The sequence below is a fragment of the Indicator indicator genome, chromosome 16 (assembly GCF_027791375.1).
Source record: "Indicator indicator isolate 239-I01 chromosome 16, UM_Iind_1.1, whole genome shotgun sequence".
In the NCBI taxonomy this organism is placed as follows: domain Eukaryota; kingdom Metazoa; phylum Chordata; class Aves; order Piciformes; family Indicatoridae; genus Indicator; species Indicator indicator.
The window spans coordinates 3,200,051-3,224,256 of record NC_072025.1 but is presented as its reverse complement, the minus strand read 5'-3'; the positions used below and the strand labels follow the sequence as shown (position 1 = coordinate 3,224,256).

General features: G+C 49.9%; 1 protein-coding gene across 1 annotated transcript in view; it reads left to right on the top strand.

The window, feature by feature from the left end:
• The first annotated feature begins 6,256 nt into the window (after positions 1-6,256).
• Positions 6,257-24,206, top strand: part of EDC3 (enhancer of mRNA decapping 3) — a 37,294-nt gene continuing 19,344 nt past the window's right edge. Inside the window, exons 1-3 of the mRNA XM_054387775.1 lie at positions 6,257-6,273; positions 9,360-9,538; positions 20,089-20,402. Of these exons, the coding sequence (XP_054243750.1) occupies positions 9,375-9,538; positions 20,089-20,402 (478 nt within the window). The 5' untranslated portion in view covers positions 6,257-6,273; positions 9,360-9,374. The remainder of the gene's footprint in view (positions 6,274-9,359; positions 9,539-20,088; positions 20,403-24,206) is intronic.

The window sequence follows — 24,206 nt, the reverse complement described above, 5'->3', positions numbered from 1 at the left end:
TTTGTCGGGCTCCTTGTGGCCTCCCTGGTCAGCTCCACTGCCTTTGCTCCCACAAAAACTCAGGAGAAGTCCAGCCTGCTCAACCCTCTCAGGGAGGTCCAGCCCTGTGGTGGGGCAAAAAGACTCTTTGGGCTTGGAGGAGCATTAGGGGATATCTGGAGGGGTGTCCTTACCTCCCTTCATCCACCAAATAGGAACAAACCTGCAGGTTCCTCCCTGAGAAACCTGGCCAGCCTTCTCCCATGGGATGAAAGTCTTCCAGCCTCGTTTGGCAGAGCTGTTGGTAAAACCCTCAGCTCCTCATGCTGCTGGGGAGCAGGCTCTTTCTTGTTGCACCAGCTGCCTTGTGAAGGGCTGTGGAGGTGATACAGGGGCCTTGTGTCACCACCTGCCTCGAGTGGACCTGTTCTGGATGCACCCTTGCACAGTGAAAATTACTCTGAATGTAAACCCTTGGAAGGATTCCCTGAGTGTTTCTACCAACCTTTGGTAAGATCCTCCTGGAGAAAAGAAATCAGATATGTCTATATCCATAAGCAGTGTTTGGAGGAATTAAGTTGGTTCAACACCTTCCAAGAAACCTCCTGGAAAACACCAAAGGGCTGAGAAGAAAGGACAAGAAGCAGCACTAGGAGGCACAAACAGTAGAATCACTTCTGGCTTCCAGATTTTGTACTTGCCTTCTTTTTTAGAAGTATATATTTTTTCTCTCTCTCTTTTAAAGCTAGAGATAGGTTTCTATATTCAACCTGGTAAGAGGAGCAAGGGTTTGAGGGCTGCAGATGACACATGGTCTGCTTGAGCCAGCCTGGAGCTGAATCCTTGTGGGAATCAAAGCAGCAATCCCTGCTCCTTTGTACCCAGCTGGAATGTTTCTGTAAGCTGGGACATAAACTGCACAGTGTTTCTAACCCAATAAAGGCTTCTCTGAATGTTCCTTGAGGTTTCTTGCTGGTCTTATTCCACTGGGAAAAGGTTGTGTTTTTTTTTTTTTGGGGGGGGAAAGCCTCACACCTTTCCATCATCCTTAAAAATCTGATTTGGGTGTGATGCATCAGGTTGTTTGGTTTTGGTTTTTTGGTTTTTTTTTTTTTTTTTTTTTTTTTTTGTTTTTTTTTTGTTTGTTTTTTTCCCTAAAGGAACAGGTGCTGGGTGTTCCTTTACTGGCAAGGCTGTGTCACCAGTGGCATTTAGTCCTCCTGGTTGTTGGTTGTGGTCTTCTCCCAGCAGGCTGGGATTTGTGGAGGTGTGATGCCAATCTGCAGCTCAGTTCAGAATTTCACTAAAAATCACAGGCTCACAGGATGTTAGGGGTTGGAAGAGACCTCTGGAGATCCTCAAGTCCAACCCCCCTGCCAGAGCAGGGCCACAGAATCCAGCACAGGTCACACAGGAACACATCCAGATGGGGCTGGAAAGTCTGCAGAGAAGGAGACTCCACAACCTCTCTGGGCAGCCTGTTCCAGTGCTCTGAGATGCTCACAGTGAAGAAGTTCCTCCTCATGTTGAGGTGGAACCTCCTGTGCTGCAGTTTCCATCCATTGCCCCTTGGCCTATCCCAGGGTGCAACTGAGCAGAGCCTGTCCCTGTCCCCTCCCTCTTGACCCCCAGCCCTCAGCTATTGATAGACATTGATCAGGTCCCTCTCAGCCTTCTCCTCTCCAGACTACCCAGCCCCAGGGCTCTCAGCCTCTCCTCCCCAGGCACTGCTCCAGTCCCTTCAGCATCCTTGCAGCCCTCCCTTGGACTCTCTCCAGCAGATCCCTGTCCCTCTTGAACTGGGGAGCCCAGAGCTGGATGCAATATTCCAGGTGAGGTCTCAGCAGGGCAGAGAAGAGAGGGAGAAGAACCTCCCTGGCCCTGCTGGCCACACTCCTCTGAATGCAGCCCAAGACCCCACTGGCCTTCTTGGCCACCAGGGCACATTGCTGACCCATGCAGAACTTGTTGTCCACCAGCACTCCCAGGACCTTCTCCCCAGGGCTGCTCTCCAGCAGATCCCCTCCCAACCTGTGCTGGTGCAGTTTATTCTTCCCTCCCAGCTGCAGGACTCTGCACTTATCCTTGTTGAACCTCATTAAGTTCCTCAGTCTATCCAAGTCTCAGGACTCCCTTCTATCCCTGAATAAAAACAACCCAAAGAATCAATAGCTTGAAAACATCCTTTTCGGATCCTTAGGGAGGAAATCTACAGAGGGTTGCTTTGGGATATCACCTGCTCCATGCACCCCAACCTCAGAGGATGATTATTATTTGGGAAGATTTGCACAACTTTCTCTCTCAAAAAAAAAAAAAAAGGCAATAAATATCAAATTGCCATGCTGATAATAAGGAAGTGTAAGGAAAATTGGACTCTGTGCATCTGTGAAGGGTGAGGAAGCTGGGGAAGGGTCTGGAGAACAGGGCTGGGGAGGAGCAGCTGAGGAAATTGGGGTTGCTCAGCCTGGAGAAAAGGAGGCTGAGGGGAGACCTCATTGCTCTCTATGGCTCCCTGAAAAGAGGTTGGAGCCAGCTGGAGGGTTGGTCTCTTCTCCCTAGTATCAGGTGGTTAGAAGAAGAGAAAAAGGCCTCAAGTTGCACCAGGGGAAGCGATTAGGAAAAATTTCTTTGCTGCAAGAGTGGTCAGGGATTGGAAGAGGCTGCTCAGGGAGGTGGTGGAGTCCCCATCCCTGGAAGTGTTCAAGGAAGGTGTGGCCATGGCACTAAGGGACATGGTTTAACAGCCATGGTGGTGTTGGGTTGATGGTTGGACTCGATGATCTTAGAGATTTTTTTGTAACTGAAACGATTCAGTTTCTCTGATCCCTGTAGCAAGCACCCCCCAGGGTTTCTGGCCCAAGGGGCTAGAAACTGCTGCTGCCCCTCAGGCACAAACGTTGAGCTGAGTCCTCAACCCACAGAATCACAGAGTGCAGCAGGCTGGAAGGGGCTCTTGAAGGTCATCTTGTCTAACCCCCCTGCAGTCAGCAGGGACATCTGGGATCAGGTAACTGGGATGCAACATCAGAAATTTGGTCTCTTCTCCCAGGCAGCTAGTGACAGAAGGAGAGGACACAGTCTCAAGCTGCACCAGGGGAGGTTTGGGCTGGTGTGATGAAGAAATTCTTCCCAGAAAGACAGATTGGCCATTGGGGTGTGCTGCCCAGGTGGTGGAGTCACCATCCCTGGAAGTGTTTAAAAAGAGACTGGATGAGGCATTTAGTGCCATGGTTTAGTTGATTAAATGGTGTTGGGTGAGGGGTTGGACTTGATGATCTCTGAGGTCTTTTCCAACCTGGTTAATTCTGTGATTTAAACCTGTGATTTGAATCTTGGCAAAATCCAGCCTGCTGCTGACAGATTTGCTCTCCTGACATGCCTGCCATGGGGTGCTTCGTGGTGGGAGCTGCTCTTGCACCACACAGGGATAAAATAAAACGAAGTGCAGAAGGTCCAGTTGGTGGCCAGTCACAAGTGGTGTTCCCCTGGGCTCAGTGCTGGGCCCAGTTGTCTTTATCTTTACCAAGGATCAGGATGAGGGGATCAAGGCACCCTTAGTAAGTTTGCAGATGAAACCAAGTTAGGGGGAAGTATTGACCTGGTTGAGGGTAGAAAGCCTCTGCAAAGGGATCTGGACAGACTGAGTTGAGGGGGTAAGGCCAATGGGATGAGGTTCAAAAAGGCCAAGTGCTGGGTCCTGCATTTGGATAACAACAATCCCATTAACACTCCAGGCTTGGGGAAGAGTGGCTGGGAAATGCCCAGCAGAAAAGAACGTGGGGATGCTGGTTGACAGTCGGCTGAAGATGAGCCAGGGTGCACCCAGGTGGCCATGAAGACCACCAGCATCCTGGCCTGGATCAGGAACACTGTGGCCAGCAGGAGCAGGGAAGTGATTGTTCGCCTGGACTCAGCACAGGTGAGGCCACACCTTGAATACTGAGTTGAGTTTTGGGGCTTTCACTCCAAGAAGGACATTGAGGGGCTGGAGTGTGTCCAGACAAGGGCAAGGAAGTTGAGGAAGGGTCTGGAGAACAGGGCTGGGGAGAAGCAGCTGAGGGAACTGGGGGTGTTCAGCCTGGAGAACAGGAGGCTGTAGGGAGACCTTCTTGCAAGGAGGTTGGAGCCAGGTGGGGGTTGGTCTCTTCTCCCTAGTAACAAGGGATCAGGACAAGAGAAAATGGCTTCAAGTTGCACCAGGGCAGGTTTAGGTTGGACATTTCTTCCCGAAGAAATTTCTTCCCTGAAAGGATTTTCAAGGCCTGGAACAGGCTGCCCAGGGCAGCGGTGGAGTCCCCATCCTTGGAGTGATTTAAAAGCCATGTAGGTGTGGTGCTGAGGAACATGGTTTAGTGGTGAGCTGGGCAGTGTTGGGTTCCTGGTTGGGCTGAATGGTCTGAAAGGTCTTTTCCAGCCTTAACAATTCGGTGGTTCTGTGATTTTCCTCCAGCCACCACCAGGACACAAAGCTGAATAACTGAGTGGCTTCTCTAACGGTGCCATGGGCTTGTTTTTAATCTGTGACTGTGCCCTGGTGAAGAGGAGCCTTCCTCCCACCGGGACCCCGCTCACCTTCATGTTATTGTTCCCGACTGCTCTCCTAATGAGTTTGTTTTTAATTAGCGTCCCTGGCAGAGCCTGTGGTTCAGCTCGGGAAGGTCAGGCCAGCACCCCACCCGCTCCTTCCTCCCAGTAATGAGCAAAACAGCCTCTGGCTGCTGAGGGGGGAAGGCTGGGTGCAATGGAGCCGAGAAGAAAGCGGGAGAAGAACGTGGCCATGCCTCTGGTGGTGAGTCGGAGGGAGGCACTGGGGAATGGAGGAGTGATGGAGGCGATGGAAGAGTGATGAAAGTGATAGAGGGCTGATGGAAGGGGGATGGAGGTGATGGGAGGGGGAGGGAGGTGATGGAAAAAGAAATGGAAGTGATAGGGGCTGGAAGGGTGATGGGGGGGATGGAGGTGATGGAAGGGGATGGAGGTGATGGAAGGGTGATAGAAGTGATAGAGGGGTGATGGAAGGGGATGGAGGTGATGGAAGGAGGATGGAGGTGATGGAAGGAGGATGGAGATGATGGAAGGTGGATGGAAGCAATGGAAGAGTGATGGAAGTGATAGAGGGCTGATGGAAGGGGGATGGAGGGGATGGAAGAGTGATGGAGGTGATGGAAGGGTGATGGAGGTGATGGAAGGGTGATGGAGGTGATGGAAGTGTGATGGAGATGATGGAGAGCTGATGGAGGAGTGATGGAGGTGATGGAATGATGATAGAGGTGACAGAGGCAATAAAGGTATAGCAGAAGTTACAGAGCTGGAATGGAGGTGTGATGAAGGTCATGGAGAGGGTGTAGGTGGAACAGAAGTTGATGAGAATATCTGGCAGCGGCAGCAGAGGATGTGTACAACAGGTGTGATGGAGGTGATGAGAGTGGGGTGGAGGCAACGGATGGGGGTCGTGCGACAGTGGTGAAGGAGGAGTGACAGAGATCAAAGAGGCAGTGGAGGTGTGCTGAAGGTGGTGTAAACGTGACAGAGGCCACTTAGCTGTCACAATGTGTGACAACGACAGAGGAGAGATGAATGCTTATAAATGTCTAAAGGGCAAGCATCAGGAGGATGGAGCTAGACTCTTCTCAGTGGTGCCCAGTGACAAGGGGCAGCTGGCACAAAGTGGCACCCAGGAGGTTCCACGTGAACAGGAGGAGTAAATTCTTTGGTGTAAGGGTGCTGGAGCCCCGGAGCAGGCTGCCCGCAGAGGTTGTGGAGTCTCCTTCCCTGGAGGGATTCCAACCCCACCAGGACATTGTGATCCTGGGCAAGCTGCCGTGGATGCGCCTGCTCTGTGGGGAGGGGGGTTGGACTGGATGACCCCAGAAGCCCCCTCCAACCCTCACCACGCTGGGTGGGATCCCGTGGGACGGCCACGGACAAGTCAGCTGTGGCTGCCGTCTAACAGCGCCAAGAGGCGGTACGGGGATGACGGCGGTCACAGAGGCCACAGAGGTGCTGGCAGAGCTGCCCGACCCCAGGGAACACGCAGGGCAGGGCTCCAGGACGCTGGCTGCGGTGAAGCCGCCGCTCCGTCACAGCAGCCCCGCTGCACCACCGCGCACGCAGCCCCGCGGCGGCAGCGCCGCTCGGTAGTGCGCATGCGCGGAGCGGCGGGCGGTCTCTGCGGTGGCGCCGCGGCTGAGGCCGGAGCGTCGCCCGCAGGCGGGGCAGGAAGTGACGACAGCGCCGAGCGTCGCTGAAGGCGGAGAGGCCGCGGCTGAGGCGGGGAGCGAGCGGTGGGGGCAGGTGAGGCGGGGGCGAGCCCTCCTCCATCCCTTCCTCGTCCCCTCTGGCCGAGGGGCCCGGCGGGAGCGGGCCGGGAAGAAGCGGGGCCTCCTCAGCTAAATGGGCCTTGTTTGGCCCTCCCGTGAGGCGCGGCTGTGGCCTTAGGCCCTGTGTGGGGCCGTGGTGGGGAGGCTGGGGATGAGGGGGCGGCTGGGGAGGGGAAGGCCTGCGGTGGCTGGGCCGAGCGCCTGCCCTCCTTGGGGCTCTGAGCTGGGGCAGGCCGCCTCTTGCCGCGGTCCCCGCAGCTGCAGGGCTGTGTTTTGCCCGGGGGGGGGGCGGCTGTGTTTTCCCCCTGGGGGGGCCCTGTGTTTTTTTTTCCCCCTGGCGGGGGGGGGGGGGGGGGGGGGGGGAACGACGACTGTGTTTTGCCCTGGGCGGGGCTGTGTTTTCCCCTGGGTATCAGCCCACTCTGATTCAGCCTGGGGGAGCAGGGCCCTTCTGGGAGCACATATCCTATCCCAGCTCAGATGCAGGCTTGGTGGCTGCTTTCCTTGAGTGTTAACTCACCTTTTGGCTTGGAAGAATGTGTGTAGCAGCATCTTTCTTCTCAAGCAGCAGTGCCTGGTGTGCCAAACTTGCTCATCTCATGCTAAGTTACTGTTACAAAGGCTGTTTTTATCTTTGAGTAAGCTCTGTGGCTTGACTTCCTTTGAAAACTTGCAAGAGTGCCAGGCATATCAGTGCTACACACTTAAAATAAGAGATTTGGGGGGATATAAGATACCTGTGAGGCATATGACAAACCCAAGGCAGGGTGTTAGAGGAGGTTTGGCTTTCCAGGGAGTATACAAACAAACAAATGTGTTTATCATGTGTGTTTCTCATGTGTGTTAAGTCATTCACTGCCTGTGTAGTTTATTCCCTCTCCTGGCTGGTTTGCCCACAAAGCAGTGGAATGAGATCCTCTGACAGGAGAAGTTTCCCTTGGCTTAGTTTGTTTGCACATCAACAATGATTTATTTTCTCTCTTGGTGAAAGGATGCTCTTATCTTTGAAGAGGGTCCTTGCAAGCTGGTGATGTGTGCTGAATGTTTTCCCTTGTTTTGAAGAGGAGATGTGGAAAAAGGAGGAAGGAGAAGGGAATTTTAGTTTTACTGCGGGTGCTTTGAGATGTGTTATCTGTGTTTTGGTAGAGCCCTTTATCAGTCCTCATCTTGGAATCCAGACATTGTTATCATAGGCTAATGTAAATACACAGAAACAGGAAAGAGGGGAGGCTGGGCCTGATGAATTTACAGCTCAGTGACCAATTTGCTTCCCTTTGAAGCATCCCCCTGTTTTCAGTCCCCTACATACTGGGGGAAATGAGGTTTCTCTGGTAGCATCCCAGTTACTTCCATTTGTTTTAAATTATTTCTTTGTGCCATGTTTCAAGCAGCTCAGGACAGGAAGGGCTTGGAGAGAATAAAAATCACTATCCCAGAAGCATGGTTTATATTTTGATGTTAATCTTCCTGGATTATCTCCTGTGCTTCCCATCTTTGTGTGTGTGTGACAGTAAAGATCAAGCCTTTCCCTTCTTGCTGTTGATGACAACAGGGAAGGCAAATCTGTAGGGTAGTGATCTTCATTTATGAGCTTGTCAGCTCTTTGGTGCTGCTGTGGTGCCAGCCAGCCTGTCATCTCCTTGTCTTCTCTGTCTGCAGGAAGAAATCCCAGATCAAAAGGCATGCTTAGCTGCTTCAAAGTGGCTTGATACAAGTTCAGTCAAGCTTCAAAACGAAAGGAATTACATGGCACTGAACATCAAACTAAACAAAGTGTGGTTTTCCCCTCCTGTTCTGGTAGAACTCCATGCTGGAAAGGAGTGTGACTTTCTTTTGTCATCTAATTGTAGCAGTAACACTTCTTGCTCTGAAGAGCATGAGGCCTTTTGTTCTGGGCTCTTGAGCTGGTTTTTCCCCCCTCTTTGTGTCTTCCTATAAAAGTGTTTGGTTTCATTTATGCACTCAGAGGTCAATCCTCTCGCTGCTGAGTGTCCCCAGAAGCTGTTCTGCCCCAGGATTTGCACACCAAAAACCTGCACACAGCCTTCTCCTTTGAAGTGACAGGAGGATGTCTGCAAAAAGGGCTAAATATTGCTGTTGGAAGCTGTTAGTCTTCAGTTAGAACATTACTTCTTTTATGATGCAAATGCTGGTTGCATCAGGACAGGTGGGGGGTTGACCTGTTGGAAAGCAGCTCTTTGGAGAAGGATCTGGAAGTGCTAGTGGACAGCAAGGTCTCCATGAGCCAGTGATGTGCCCTTGTGGCCAGGAAGGGCAGTGGTCTCCCAGGGTGCATGAAGAAGAGTGTGGCCAGCAGGACAAGAGAGGTTCTCCTGCCTTACGGAGGCCATTGGGAGTATTGTGTCCAGTTCTGGGCTCCCCAGTTAAACAGGGAACTACTGGACAGAGGCCAGGCTACAGAGATGCTGAGGGGCCTAGAGCATCTCTGTGAGGAGGAAAGGCTGAGAGCCCTGGGGCTGAGAGCCTGGAGAAGAGCAGCCCCAGAGGGGAGCTGAGCAATGCTCAGCAAGAGCTGAAGGGTAGGGGGCAAGAGGCTGGGGCCAGACTCTTTGTCAGTGGTGCCCAGGGACAGGACAAGGAGCAATGGGCACAAACTGGAACCCAGGAGGCTCCATCTGAAGATGAGGAGAAACTTGTTTGGTGTGAGGATGCTGGAGGCCTGGAGCAGGCTGCCCAGAGAGGTTATGGAGTCTCCTTCTCTGGAGAGATTCCAACCCCACCTGGACACTGTGATTCTGGGCAAGCTGCTGTGAATGACCCTGCTTTAGCAGGAAGGTTGGACTGTATGATCTCCAGAAGTCCCTTCCAACTCCCACCATGCTGGGATCTGTATTACCAACAGCCACATAGGCAAAGCCCCATCCTGGGTTTTCCAGGTGCTTGGTGTGTGTGTGGGGACATTATCTCCACCCCACAGAGAAGAGGGAGGCTGAGGCATCAGAGCCTGGATGGGAGCCAGGTTTCTGGGCCAGGGGATGGTGGTTCAGGTTGTCACTTTGTGCATCTTGTCACAGGCAGGCCTGTGTCTCTTTGCAGCAGCTGTGTGCCAGCAGTATGGCTACGGACTGGCTGGGGAGCATCGTCTCAATTAACTGTGGAGAGAGCCTGGGAGTCTACCAGGGGCGAGTGTCTGCTGTGGATCAGGTCAGCCAGACCATCTCCCTCACAAGGCCCTTCCACAATGGGGTCAAGTGCCTCGTGCCAGAAGTCACCTTCAGGTTAGTGTCTGCTTTTTGCTTTTACCCTGCCTCTTTCCACGCAAGGCCTGCAGTGGTTTTGGTCCGGATTTCCCCCCCCACCCCCAAAATGAGCTCTTTGCCTTAAATCTCCCTGCTGCTCCTGAATGTCTTTGGATGAGAAAGTGCCTCTCATGTTTCTGCTGCTGGTTTGTGTGCAGGAGGTTGTCTCCTGGCTCTGCACTTCTTGTGTTACAAGTGCTGTAGCTCACACTTGGAGCTTATTTGTGGGTGTGTGTATGTATCTCAGGGTCTGTGTACTCTGTGTCTACATTCTGTTGGTAGGTTTTTGGGTAGTGAAGGGGGCTTGTGTTAAAGCCTGGCCTTCAGCATGTGCCCTATATGTAGTTAAAAGAGAGAAATTCCCCCCCCACCAACAAGTAACCAGGCTAGCCCAGTCTGGAAGCAAATGAAGGCTGTATTTACAAGCAGAGAAATGCAATGAATATGTACAAATATACAAAATTCACAACATTTACAAATATATACAATCAACAGAAAAGCACAACCGATCTCCCTTTGCTTCCCCCGAAGGGGACCCTCCCAAAGGGGCCTCCCTCTCCCAGGAGCTTCCCCCCAAACCCCGCTTGGACAGAGAAGCAGAGTTAGTTAGAGCAGAAAGTTGTTAACTTAGCTGCCAAGGTCAGTGTGTGTTATCTTCAGCCAGAAGAGAAGAAGAAGAAAACAGCAGCCAGACAGCCCAGCAACTGCCCCCACTGCAGAATGCAGAATGTGCAGAGTGCCTACTTTGTTTTGGGTAATAGTTCTTAAACATTTCTATCTATCCAATGGAAGTGTTTAGAACAATCGTTATTTTGCTTTCTTACACCCAATAGTGACTTATTTACATTCTTTCACTTTCTCTGTTCTGAACTTTGCAAGGAAAAATTAAAAAGACAGTTTCAAACCATCACAGTCCACCTCTTCTAAACAATTCCATTGGCTGCTACTACCATTTATCTAATCTAAAATAATATCTACAACAATAGGTGAATAAAGACCATAGTCCATTCCGGCTATCTCAGATGTAGATGATTCAAAAGAGTCAAATCACAGGAAAAACAGCAAACAGTTTGTTTCCTCGCAGATGGAGCGAAGGAAGGAACAGGGACTCTCAGGTGACTCAGGGCTCTCAGGGTTCGTGCACCGTAGATCTCATGAACTCTCCTCTTGGGCGCGATGCTGTATCTGCGCAACACTCTGAATTTAACCTCTCTCAGCCAAAGTTAGATTTCTTTGTGGAATACACTGAATTTCACCATTTTCTTGCATCACCCAATAGGTGTGACCAGGACCTTCAGCAGAAACCACCCCTCGGACAGGTTTGGCCTCTCCTGAAGGAGAAAATACCCAAACAGTTTTGCCTAACAGATTCTTTTCTCTGATAACAGGAACTCTATCACCTTCCTCCTTTCGCAACAAATCTGATTGGGCAGGTCCAGCTCGATTCACTGAACCTCTACTATTCACCAACCAGGTTGCTTGTGCTAAATGTTTCTCCCAGTTTTTCAAAGATCCACCCCCCATGGCTTTGAGAGTGGTTTTCAGCAAACCGTTGTAGCGTTCGATCTTCCCTGCAGCTGGTGCATAGTAGGGAATGTGGAATATCCACTCGATGCCGTGCTCTTTGGCCCAGTTTTTTCACAAGATTGTTCTTGAAATGAGTTCCGTTGTCTGACTCAATCCTCTCTGGAGTTCCGTGTCTCCACAGGATTTGTCTTTCCAGACCAAGAATGGTGTTACGTGCAGTTGCATGAGGAACTGGATAAGTTTCCAGCCATTCAGTGCTTGCCTCTACCATAGTCAGCACATACTGCTTACCAGATGGAGAACGAGGTAGAGTGATGTAGTCAATCTGCCAGGCTTCACCATACTTGTACTTGGACCATCGGTCACCGTACCACAAGGGCTTGATCCGCTTTGCCTGCTTAATAGCAGCACAAATGTCACAGTCATGGATGACTTGTGTGATAGCATCCATGGAAATGTCAATGGATCTGTCACGAGCCCATCGGTAGGCTGCATCTCTGCCTTGATGTCCTGATGAGTCATGGGCCCACCGAGCTCACCTCGGTGTTTCCAGTCAAGATCAGGATCAGGATCAGAGTTTGTGTCCACCTGGGAAACTCTTGCAGCTAGATCTGCCTGATGGTTGTGTTGTTGTTCCTCAGTAGCTTTGCTCTTAGGAATGTGAGCATCGATGTGTCTCACTTTCACTGGGATTCTCTCAATGCGAGCAGCAATGTCTTGCCACAGATCTGCAGCCCAGATTGGCTTTCCTTTCCTCTGCCAGCCATTCTTCTTCCAGTCTTTCAGCCAACCCCACAAGGCATTGGCTACCATCCACGAGTCGGTGTAGAGATAAAGCTTTGGCCATCTCTCACGTTCAGCTATGTTAAGAGCTAGCTGGACAGCTTTTACCTCTGCAAATTGACTGGATTCTCCTTCTCCATCTCTCGCTTCTGCAACTCTGCGCGTTGGGCTCCACACTGCAGATTTCCATCTCCGCTTGTTCCCAACAAGACGACAGGAACCGTCTGTGAACAAAGCATATCTCTTTTCATCATCAGACAGATCACTGTAAGGAGGAGCTTCCTCAGCACGAGTTACTCTCTCCTCTGGAGGTTTAGCACAGCTTGTGCCTTCTGGCCAGTTTGTGATCACCTCCACCAAACCAGGCCTTTCGAGATTTCCCATTCGAGCTCTCTGTGTTATCAGAGCCATCCACTTAGACCAGGTAGCATCTGTTGCATGATGTGGTGAAGAACCTTTGCCTTTGAACATCCAATTCAGAACTGGCAATTTAGGAGCTAGAAGAAGTTGTGACTCAGTTCTGATCACTTCAGAAGGAGCTTTCACTCCTTCATAAGCAGCTAAAATCTTTCTCTGTTGGAGTGTAGTTTGCCTCTGAGCCTCTGTAGCCACGACCCCAGAAACCAAGAGGACGTCCTCGTGTCTCCCCTGGAGCTCTTTGCCATAAGCACCAGGTTGGACCATTGTCACTCGCGGCCGTGTACAGAATGTTCTTAATGTCTGGACCAGTTCGGACAGGTCCCAGACCCATCGCTTGGACTACCTCTCGCTTGATCTGGTCAAAGGCTGCTTGTTGCTCAGGACCCCATTGGAAACTGTTTCTCTTTCGAGTCACATCATAGAGAGGTTTCACAATCTGACTGTATCCAGGAATGTGCAGTCTCCAAAATCCCACTATGCCTAAGAAACGCAGAGTTTCTTTCTTGTTGATGGGATTTGCCATGGTGGAGACTCTGTTTATCACATCCATTGGGATGTGACGGCGACCATCTTGCCACCGCACTCCCAGAAACTGGATTTCTCTGGCAGGTCCTTTCACCTTGTCTCGCTTGATAGCGAAACCAGCTTGCAAGAGAATGTCAAGGATTTTGTTACCTTTCTCGAAGACTTCTTCAGCAGTCTCACCCCAGACGATGATGTCATCGATGAACTGAATGTGTTCTGGAGCTCCACCTTTCTCCAAAGCATCATGGATCACTGCATGGCAGATGGTTGAACTGTGAATCCACCCCTGGGGCAAACGATTGAATGTGTACTGAATGCCTCTCCAGGTGAAAGCAAACTGAGGCCTGCATTCCTCTGCTATGGGAATAGAGAAGAAAGCATTAGCAATGTCTATGGTAGCATACCATTTGGCCTGCTTGGATTCCAGCTCATATTGGAGTTCCATCATGTCTGGTACAGCTGCACTCATGGGTGGAGTTACTTCATTCAAGGCACGGAAATCAACTGTCAGACGCCACTCTCCATTCTGCTTTCTCACAGGCCAGATTGGACTGTTGAAAGGTGAATGAGTTTTGCTGATGACCTTCTGACTCTCCAACTGACGAATCAAGTTTTGAATGGGCACCAAAGAGTCACGGTTGGTTCTGTATTGTCTGTGATGCACAGTTTGAGAAGCAACCGGCAGCTTTACATCCTCTATCTCATGTTGTCCCACAACTGCAGATTCATCTGAAAGCTCAGGTCTAATGGACAACTTCAATTTTCCTCCATCAGTTTCTACAGTTGCTATTCCAAAAGCCCATTTGTAACCCTTAGGGTCTTTAAAACTCCCTTCTCTCAGAAAATCAATTCCCAAAATACAAGGTGCATTAGGACCTGTTACAATAATATGTTTCTTACACTGCTTCCCAGTTAAACTTATATCAACCTCTATCTTAAACAACTCTTGAGATCCACCAGTGACTCCCTGAATAGTTACAGATTCTCCCCCTTGATAATTTGATGGTATGATGGTGCACTGAGCTCCTGTGTCAACCAAGGCCCTGTACTTCTGAAATTTTGAAGTGCCAGGCCACTGGATGTACACATCCCAATAGATTCTGTTATCTCCATTATCCCTTACCTCCCCCTGGCGGAAGGCAGGGCACCCCTAATGGTGGGGATTACCTCCACATGTACAGCTGGCACAATGTCCAGCACCAGAATTAGGATCACTGTTGGAGCTATCAGAGTTGTTCTGGGAAACTGAGGAAGCGACAGCTACCCTCCTGGTATTGCTACCTCGGGATCTGCCCCTCTGCAGCTCCCGTAACCTCTTGAAAAGATCAGAAGTTGGTTGACCATCCCATCTGTTCATGTTCTCACCAAACTGATCACGCAGAGTTATCCAGATACTGCCACGTGATTGCCTCTGCTGTCTGTTTTGGTTTGACCTATTCTGGAATGGCCTCCTTGGAGCACGTCTGTTCCTAACAGCTGAAACTTGTATCCATCTGGAGGAAGAGGAATTAGAATCATCCCCCTTCATCAAGTTGGATATGGAGGTTTTAAATTCCTCCTTCAGCTCTTTCATGCAATTCTCAATCTTTCCAGACAGAGTTTCAATGGCTGAAACCAAAGAAGTACATGCAAGACTATCCTCCAATTGCCTCATTTGGTCAGTGAAATGGCCAACAGTGGGAGGCACTCCACCATAATTTCTTGCCACAATTCTGCTTGCCAGAATAGTAGCATAATTAGGAGGAGCAAGCTTAATGAGCTTTTTGGCAAGGCCTGTTCCAACAGGAATTTCATCAGGATTCAGAGTCTTATGATCTCCATACATTATTTCTCTCACAGCAAATTCTCTCAGATGCTTGATTCCCTCAGCTATTGTGGTCCAAGGCTTAGGGTTCCATGGTAAATCATCTCTGCTGGGGTACCTCAGCGAGACTGCCAGTAGGAGGCGTGCCCACAGAGAAACTTTACCAATGCACTTGCCTAGGTGCCTGTCTATGCCTGTATCCTTTGAGAGCATCCCCAACTGAGAGGCCGACTTGTCACCTACCACCAATGCTGGGGCTCCCATATCAAAACACCTGGCTAGCCAAGACAGGACTGGCTCATTATCTCCTCTGATGTAATCCTTCCTCACATGTCTAATTTCCTGTCTGGGTGCATTAGCTGACTGTATGTCATCCTCATCATCATCATCATCATCCTGAGGTCGCTGTCCCCATAATCCTATTTTAATCCTCCGTTGAATTTCCTTGAGTTCAGAGGCACTACCAGCAGTTGCTAATTTAGCAGGGTCTACATCCTGACCTACATCTCCATCATCCATGTGGGGTCTCAAGAGGTCTGCCAGAGTTTTAAAGCTAACCTTCTCTTCCTCACCAGAAGGATCTTTCTTAACAGAGGGACCCTGAGTAGAAGGACCCTCATCTCCATCTGCACCATCTCCTGCAGTATCTGCATCTCCTCCTGCAGCTCCTTTGCGCTTTCTGCTGATAGTGGCAACCAAATTCACTGGCTGAGCTTTCACATTCACAGCAGAGTTAGCAGGAGCAGAGTTGGAAGGAGGTTTTGTGGAGGAATTTTGTGCAGGGTTAGCAGGAGCAGAGGGGGTCTGTGCAGGGTTGGCAGAGTGTGCTTTGAGATCCTGCAGCCACTGCAGCGTCCGTCTGGGCAGCAGAGGGAGGAGGAGGAGACTGTGCCTCGTTAATGGCGTCTGCCTGCACAGCTATGTCTGTCTGCGCAGCCATTTCTCTCTGCGTAACTATGTCTGCCTGTGCAACCATTTCTCTCTGCGTAACTATGTCTGCCTGTGCAACCATTTCTCTCTGCGTAACTATGTCTGCCTGTGCAACCATTTCTCTCTGCGTAACTATGTCTGTCTGCGCAGCCATTTCTCTCTGCGTAACTATGTCTGTCTGCGCAGCAATTTCTCTCTGCGTAACTATGTCTGCCTGCGTAGCCATTTCTCTCTGCGTAACTATGTCTGCCTGTGCAACCATTTCTCTCTGCGTAACTATGTCTGCCTGCGCAGCCATTTCTCTCTGCGTAACTATGTCTGCCTGCGCAGCCATTTCTCTCTGCGTAACTATGTCTGCCTGCGCAGCCATTTCTCTCTGTGTAACTATGTCTGCCTGCGCAACCATTTCTCTCTGCGTAACTATGTCTGTCTGCGCAGCCATTTCTCTCTGCGTAACTATGTCTGCCTGCGCAGCCATTTCTCTCTGCGTAACTATGTCTGCCTGCGCAACCGTTTCTCTCTGCGTAACTGTGTCTGCCTGCGCAGCCATTTCTCTCTGCGTAACTGTGTCTGCCTGCGCAGCCGTTTCTCTCTGCGTAACTGTGTCTGCCTGCGCAGCCGTTTCTCTCTGCGTAACTGTGTCTGCCTGCGCAGCCGTTTCTCTCTGCGTAACTGTGTCTGCCTGCGCAGCCGTTTCTCTCTGCGTAGCCGTGTCTGCCTGCGCAGCCGTTTCTCTCTGCGTAACCGTGTCTGCCTGCGCAGCCGTTTCTCTCTGCGTAGCCGTGTCTGCCTGCGCAGCCGTTTCTCTCTGCGTAACTGTGTCTGCCTGCGCAGCCGTTTCTCTCTGCGTAGCCGTGTCTGCCTGCGCAGCCGTTTCTCTCTGAGTAGCCGTGTCTGCCTGCGCAGCCGTTTCTCTCTGCGTAGCCGTGTCTGCCTGCGCAGCCGTTTCTCTCTGCGTAGCCGTGTCTGCCTGCGCAGCCGTTTCTCTCTGCGTAACCGTGTCTGCCTGCGCAGCCGTTTCTCTCTGCGTAACCGTGTCTGCCTGCGCAGCCGTTTCTCTCTGCGTAACTGTGTCTGCCTGCGCAGCCGTTTCTCTCTGCGTAACTGTGTCTGCCTGCGCAGCCGTTTCTCTCTGCGTAGCCGTGTCTGCCTGTGCAACCGTTTCTCTCTGCGTAACTATGTCTGCCTGTGCAACCGTTTCTCTCTGCGTAACTGTGTCTGCCTGCGCAGCCGTTTCTCTCTGCGTAGCCGTGTCTGCCTGCGCAGCCGTTTCTCTCTGCGTAGCCGTGTCTGCCTGCGCAGCCGTTTCTCTCTGCGTAGCCGTGTCTGCCTGCGCAGCCGTTTCTCTCATCTCAGATTCTGGCAAAGTTCTCACAGCTACTGCTGCTGGCTCTGAGTCAAGGCTGTTGGCATCTTTCTCACAAACCTGAACTGTGATTTCCTGGTCACCGTAATCAGAATCAGAAACCAATTCCGAACCTCTCTGAGCTTTTCTATATTTCCTCTTACCTCTACGCAGGTCAGAAGAGGAAGTAGCCTTATGTCTTTCTTGACACAGTGCTATCAGTAGCCATAGGATTATTCCAAGAAACAACAAAAATAAGGCTAGCACAAGATATCTAGGGTACCACTGGTTCCAAAGACCCTCTGTAGTTGTAAGAGGAGTAACAAACCCAAATGTGTCTGCTAGCAGATTCATAGTTGAGTTACCATATCTTCTAAGACCAATAAAACCACAACAGAATCCAACAACATTTAGTAACTTGTTCTTAACCCAAAGAAATGATTTATATGCCAGATATCTCACAATCTTGTCTATCATGCAAGAAATGGCCCATCTGTAGACAATTGCACTGATAACAGAGGAAACAGAATGACTCAAAATCCAAAACAGCTTCATTTTGCTTCCTAATCTGAGCAGGAATAAATCATACAAGCAATCAAGCCCCATGTTGGGTGCCAAAAATAAAAAGTGTGTCTGTGTGAGCTGAAATTCCCCCCCCCACCAACAAGTAACCAGGCTAGCCCAGTCTGGAAGCAAATGAAGGCTGTATTTACAAGCAGAGAAATGCAATGAATATGTACAAATATACAAAATTCACAACATTCACAAATATATACAATCAACAGAAAAGCACAACCAATCTCCCTTTGCTTCCCCCCAAGGGGACCCTCCCAAAGGGGCCTCCCTCTCCCAGAAGCTTCGTCCCCAGACCCCCCTTGGACAGAAAGCAGAGTTAGTTAGAGCAGAAAGTTGTTTAACTTAGCTGCCAAGGTCAGTGTGTGTTATCTTCAGCCAGAAGAGAAAAAGAAGAAGAAAACAGCAGCCAGACAGCCCAGCAACTGCCCCGACTGCAGAATGCAGAATGTGCAGAGTGCCCACTTTGTTTTGGGTAATAGTTCTTAAACATTTCTATCTATCCAATGGAAGTGTTTAGAACAATCAGTATTTTGCTTTCTTACACCCAATAGTGACTTATTTATACTCTTTCACTTTCTCTGTTCTGAACTTTGCAAGGAAAAATTAAAAAGACAGTTTCAAACCATCACAGTAGATCAATCAAAATTACTGCTCTGGTACCATTATAAGGGCAATAAAGCTGGTGAAGGGTCTGGAGAGCAGGTCTGGTGAGGAGCAGCTAAGGAAACTGGGGTTGCCTAGTCTGGAGAAGAGGAGATTGAGAGGAGACCTCATTAGCCTCTGCAGCTCCCTGAAAAGAGGTTGCAGTGAGGTAAGGGTTGGTCTCTTAAGTATCAAGTGATAGAATGAGAAGAAATGTCTTGAAATTGTGCCAGGAAGGTTTAGATCAGATATTAGGAAAAATTTCTCTCCTGCAAGGGTGGTCAGGCCTTGAAACAGGCTGCCCAGGGAAGTGGTAAAGTCACTGTGCCTTGGAGGAGTTCAAGAAAGGTGTGGCTATGGCACTGGGGGGACATGGTTTTATTGCCATGATGGTGGTGGGTTGATCTTAGAGGTCTTTTCCATCCCAAACAATTCTATGATTAAATGGTATTATTAAAACGAACTTCATCACCTCTCTCTCTTGCCACATTCTTTCCTCAGTGTAGACAGGACAAAGTTTTGAAGCAAAAAGCTAAGTCCACTCAGCAGTAGTGTAGCTTTCAGGAGGCCTTTTCCACCAGCCCCTGCTAACACTGTGCCTAAAAAGAACAAAAAATGATCACTTGTCACTGGATGTTTTCCTGTTACCTGGCGTGTTATGGTAGTTCTGACTCTGAGTCACCACACCTCAAACACTGGGTTCAGTTTTGGGGCCCTCACACCAAGAAGGACATGGAGGTGCTAGAGCATATCCAGAGAAGGGGAATGAAGCTGGGAAAGGGTCTGGAGAACAGGGCTGGGCAGGAGCAGCTGAGGGAGCTGGGGGTGTTCAGCCTGGAGAAAAAGAGGCTGAGGGGAGACCTCATTGCTCTCTACAGCTCCCTGCAAGGAGGTTGGAATGAGGTGGAGGTTGGTCTGTTCTCCCTAGTGACAAGTGTTGGGATGAGAGAAAATGGCCTCAAGTTGTACCAGGGCAGGTTTAGGTTGGATATGAGGAAAAATTTCTTCCCTGAAAGATTTGTCAAACACTGGAACAGGCTCTCCAGGGAAGTGGAGGAATCACCATCCCTGAAAGCATTTAAAAGATATTTAGATGTGGTGCTGAGGGACATGGTTTAGCAATGAACTTGGCAGTGCTGGGTTAATGGTTGGACTTGATGATCTTAAAAGCCTTTTCCAGCCTTAATGATTCCCTGATTTTTAATGAAGAGGGATTCTCTGAAGCAGATACCCTTGGAATCTGAAGATTCAGAGTAGGGAAAGACAATACCCATACTCTTCCAGGAGATGTGTGAAAGCCTGCAGCAAGCTCTCAATGCTCTTCCATCTCAGCTGGACAAACACTGCTGAAGTTCACACCAGAAGATGCTAATTCCTGATGTATTTCTTGCACTCAGTGCCAACGGAGGCCTTTGCAACCACTTCTTTGTTTTAGTTTGGCTCATGCCCAGGCCCACTTTTTGTTTTCTTTCTCCCTTTTCTGAGGAAGCAGCATCCTTGTCTGAGCATGAACTGCACTAATCCAAGGGTAGCTTTCTGTAGAAATGGGTTCAAAGGAAGAGGAGCCTCAAGACTGGGGTTAATGATATTATCTAGAAACTGATAAATTAATGCAGATTTCCTGCAAAGGTCTGGGGCTGGTGTTCCCATTTTCTGCTCAGCTGGTTCCTGTTTTCAGCTGGGAACACAACCTTTCAAGCAAAACATAGGTGCAGTGTAGAAAGACTCAAGTTGTTATTTTGAAGATTTATTTCAGTGAACTAATTTGATGCCTGTGGAAATATCCTCTGGGTCTAAGTATTAAAATCCTTTTTATTTCCCCCCCCCTATTGATAATGACACAAAAACCCCACCCCCCACCATTGTCTAGTCTTGTACATTTTTTTTTTTTCAGGGGTTGTTTCTTGAAAAGGTACCTTGAATGCTTAATTTCTGGGTTTCTTTTCCTGGTTTTGTTTTGTTTTTTTATTTTTTTAGGGCAGGTGACATCACTGAGCTGAAAATCCTGGAGATCCCAGGGCCTGGGGACAGCAGACAGTGCAGGGATCTGCAGCAGGCAGAAACAGGCATCCCCGGGGTGGGATGCCAAGTGGGTCCCAGTCAGAATGGCACTGGGAAGGTGTTAAAGAAGCCCATCTCCAGCAGTGCCCCCCAGAACATCCCCAGGAGGACAGACATGAAGAACCAGGACATCATCATCTCTCCACAGCAGCAGTGCTCCAAGAGCTACATGGATCGACACGTGGAAACCCTGAGCCAGTCCAAAGGCTTCCGCCGCAGGCACAACTCCTGTGAGTAGCTGCCTTAGCCTGCACCTTGCCTTCTTGCCTGCCCCACTTCCTGCTGCAGCACCTTCCTTTCTTCAGCCACAACGTTTCTAACTACAGGAAGGTCATTCAGGTGGTGGAGAAAAGGTCAGTGAAGCTGGTGGAGGGTCTGGAGGACAGGTCTGGTGAGGAGCAGCTGAAGGAACTGGGGTTGTTCAGCTTGGAGGCCAAAGGGAGACCTCATTGCCCTCTACAACTTTCTGAAAGGAGGTTGGAGTGAGGTAGGGTTTTGGTCTCTTCTCTCTAGTATCTTGTGACTGGGACAAGAGAAAAAGGCACCAGAGGAGGAGGTTAGGAAAATCTTTGCTGCAAGAGTGGTCAGGCAGTGGAACAGGCTGCTCAGGGAGGTGGTAGAGTCCCCATCCCTGGAGGTGTTCAAGAAATCTGTGGCCATGGCACTTGGGGACATGGTTTAATGGTCATGGTGATGTTGGCTTGACAGTTGGACTTGATTATCTTGGCTTGACAGTTGGACTTGATGATCTTGGAGGTTGGACTTGATGATCTTGGAGGGTTTTTTACAACTGAAACAATTCCATTACTGTTGGTCTCTTCTGCCTAGTAACAAGTGACAGGACAAGAGGAAATGGCCTCGGCTTGCACCAGGGCAGTTAAAGGTTGGACATGAGGAACAGTTTTGGAACTGAAAGGGTTTTCGAGGCCTGGGGAGGCCCAGGGCAGTGGTGGAGTCACCATCCCTGGAGGGTTTTAATCCTGTGTAGGTGTGGTGCTGAGGAATATGGTTTAGCAGTGGACTTGGCAGTGTTAATGGTTGGACTTGCTGATCTTAAAGGCCTTTTCCAACCTTAATGATTCTGTGATTTTTCCAGTGAGGTGGATTCTCTGAAGCCAGTATCTTGAAATTTGAAGATTTAGAGTAGAGAAAGACAACCACCACCATGTTCTTCCAGGAGATGTGTGAAAGCCTGTAGCAAGCTCTCAATGCTTTTCTATCTCAGTTGGACAAACAGTGCTGGAAACTTGTTTACTCACTCTTAACACTCATATTGCCTCCTGAAGGTCTAGAGAAGAGGGAGTTAAATAGGGAGAAGAAAGACTTAACATGCTGTGCCTCAAAGTATTACAAGGGCAGATATCTGGCACCCATCTTTAAATCTGTTGTGATGAGCTGGTGAAGGAATCTCATCTTGAGGATGCAAAGGGCAGCATGCTGGTGTGTTCTTTACCATAAGAGCTCTGAGAAGCATGGTTGACACCTATTCAAGTTTAGGAAGGGGAGATATTCCCTGTCCCACCCTGTGGATTCTTCTGTTTTCTATCCAGTGTGAGAAACTGTGGAGCTGACTAATTCTGGTTAGGATGATTTCCTCTTTCCCTGTTTGAAGCCTGCCTACTTGGCAGCCTCTCTTTTCCCTCAAAAGGAACTGGAAACAGCCTGCAATACTCTAAAGCTTTCCTGTTCAGAGCCTGTTGAACCTTTGCAGCACCACAAATGTTGTGCTGTGTTGTGAAAGATACAAATTCAGGGCTGTAATGAGGGTGATGTACAGATACCATCAGCAGGTCTCAAAGCCAAGCATCCCATGGGTTTATTATCCCTCTTCACAAAACCTTCAGCCAGCTCTCATGCTGTGCCACCAGTGGGCATGTTCTTTTTGTCTCAAAGTCCCCTGGCTGAAGCTCCTTTCCCAAATTTTCACCATGAAGTTATTGAAATTTTTCTGTGACTTCTCAGAGTCCTGGGATTCCAGCATGCTGGGGATTGGAAGGGACATCTGGAGATCATCCAGTCCAACCTCCCTCTTCACAAAGCAGGGTCACTCACAGCAGCTTGCTCAGCATCACAATGTTCAGGCAGGTTTGGAGTCTCTCCAGAGAAGGAAACTCCACAACCTCTCTGGGCAGCCTGCCCCAGGGCTCCTGCACCCTCACACCAAAGAATATTTTCCTAATGTTCACATGGAACCTCCTGGGTTCCAGTTTCTTGTCCTGTCCCTGGGCACCACTGACAAGAGTCTGGCCCCATCCTCTTGTCCCTCACCCTTCAGCTCTTGCTGAGCATTGCTCAGATCCCCTCAGGGGCTGCTCTTCTCCAGGCTCAACAGCCCCAGGGCTCAGCCTTTCCTCCTCACAGAGGTGGTCTTTTGCATCTTTGTAGCCTCCACTGGACTCTCTCCAGCAGTTCCCTGCCCCTCCTGAACTGGAGAGCCCAGAACTGGACACAGGACTCTAGATGTGGCCTCAGTAGAGAACCTCCTTGGTTTTGCATAAGCACAAGAGCAAGTCAAGTTTTCTTTTCCAGACTTTAAACAAGTTGAGCAAGGTGCTAGGTGTAGCTTAGTGTTAGCTTGGCTTCATTTTAGAGTAAATGAGGTGGAGAAGTGAACTTTTACCCTCTAAAATGGGTCTGTTTGAACATCTGGGCAGATGTGTGTCTTGGGAGGGGGATGGAGGAGGTCCTGGCTCTATGGAGATGGTGGTTACAGGCAGCTGGGGAAGAACTGGCTGAGATGTCATCTAGAACTGAAGTCATACAGGGTTTAGCACAGCTGGAAGCTGACCTCTTGGTGCCCTTTAGCGTGCTAAGCCAGGGGCAGAGTTCCCTCTTCAGAGTCCTTGTGTGACAGGAATCAGTAAACAACAAATGCCAAGGCAGGTTTCACAACAATGGCTTGTGTGCTCTGTTGGCACCAAGCTCCTTCATGCCAAGGATCTCACAGGAAGGCAGCCAGCTCACTAGGGGCTTTACAGTTGCTTGTGTGCTCTATCTGAAATGTTTTGGGGTTTGTTTTTTGTTTTATTTTCCTAAGAAACAAGAAAAGCTTGGGAAGCATTGTTTGTCTTTTGAGGGAGGTGCCAGTCTGGGTGGCCTCAAGCTGCCAGCTTGATGGTGGAGCCATGTGCTGCCCTCCTTAGGGAGCTTCATGCCACCACGCGCAGGGCAGGGGAGCTGGAAGCTGCCATCTGAAGGGAGCTGGGCTAGAAGCTCTGGCTTGCTGTAGCTGCTTGGGTCAGGTCATGGGGAATAGCAGCTTTTAGGGAATGGTTTGGTCTGGTGTGGCACACATGCCCTGGAAGGCAGTGGGCACTTCTTCTGGTGGGCAGAAGAATCTGAGATGAGACTGAGTTTTTCCTTCCCTCACTTACCTTCTTTTTAGGCTCTTCTCCTCTCTATGAGTTTTTCCCCTTTATCCACTTTTTAGGCTCTTCTCTCCCTATCTTTTCCCTTCCTTTACCTACCTTTTGGCCTCTTCTCTCCCTGAGTTTTCCCTTCCTTTACCTACTTTTTAGGCTCCTCTTCTCTGAGTTTTCCCTCCCTTTTCAGGCTCTTCTCTCCCTGAACTTCCCTCTCCTTGCCCTCTTTTTAGGCTCTCCTCCTCTTTCACCTAAACAGAATCATCTCCTAGTCTTCTTGCCTCTCCAGATGGCAAGGGGAACACCACCTGGCTTTGCTCAGAGTTCTGTGGAAACCTCTGCCATGTCCTGTGCAGCTTCATTGAGGGGGTGGTCAGGCAGTCTGTGAGAAGCCAGCTGGGTGTGTGGGTCAGCAGCTCTTGGGAGCTGGCACCCAGCGGTGCGGATTAGGGAGCTGCTCACCACAATGCAGGCACAGCTCGTTTTGATGAGGTACAGTCTTGGCTCCCATTCATGGTGTCTGCAGGGGAGCCTGGGGAGCTTTCCAGCCATTGTTCTCACAGCTTTTCTAGTGCAGCTTTGGTTTTTTGTTCCATCAGCATTTATAGGCTGCTCACATCAGCTGCCTGTGTGCCCTGGACCCTCTGCGTGGTGGTGCAGCTATCCCCATGT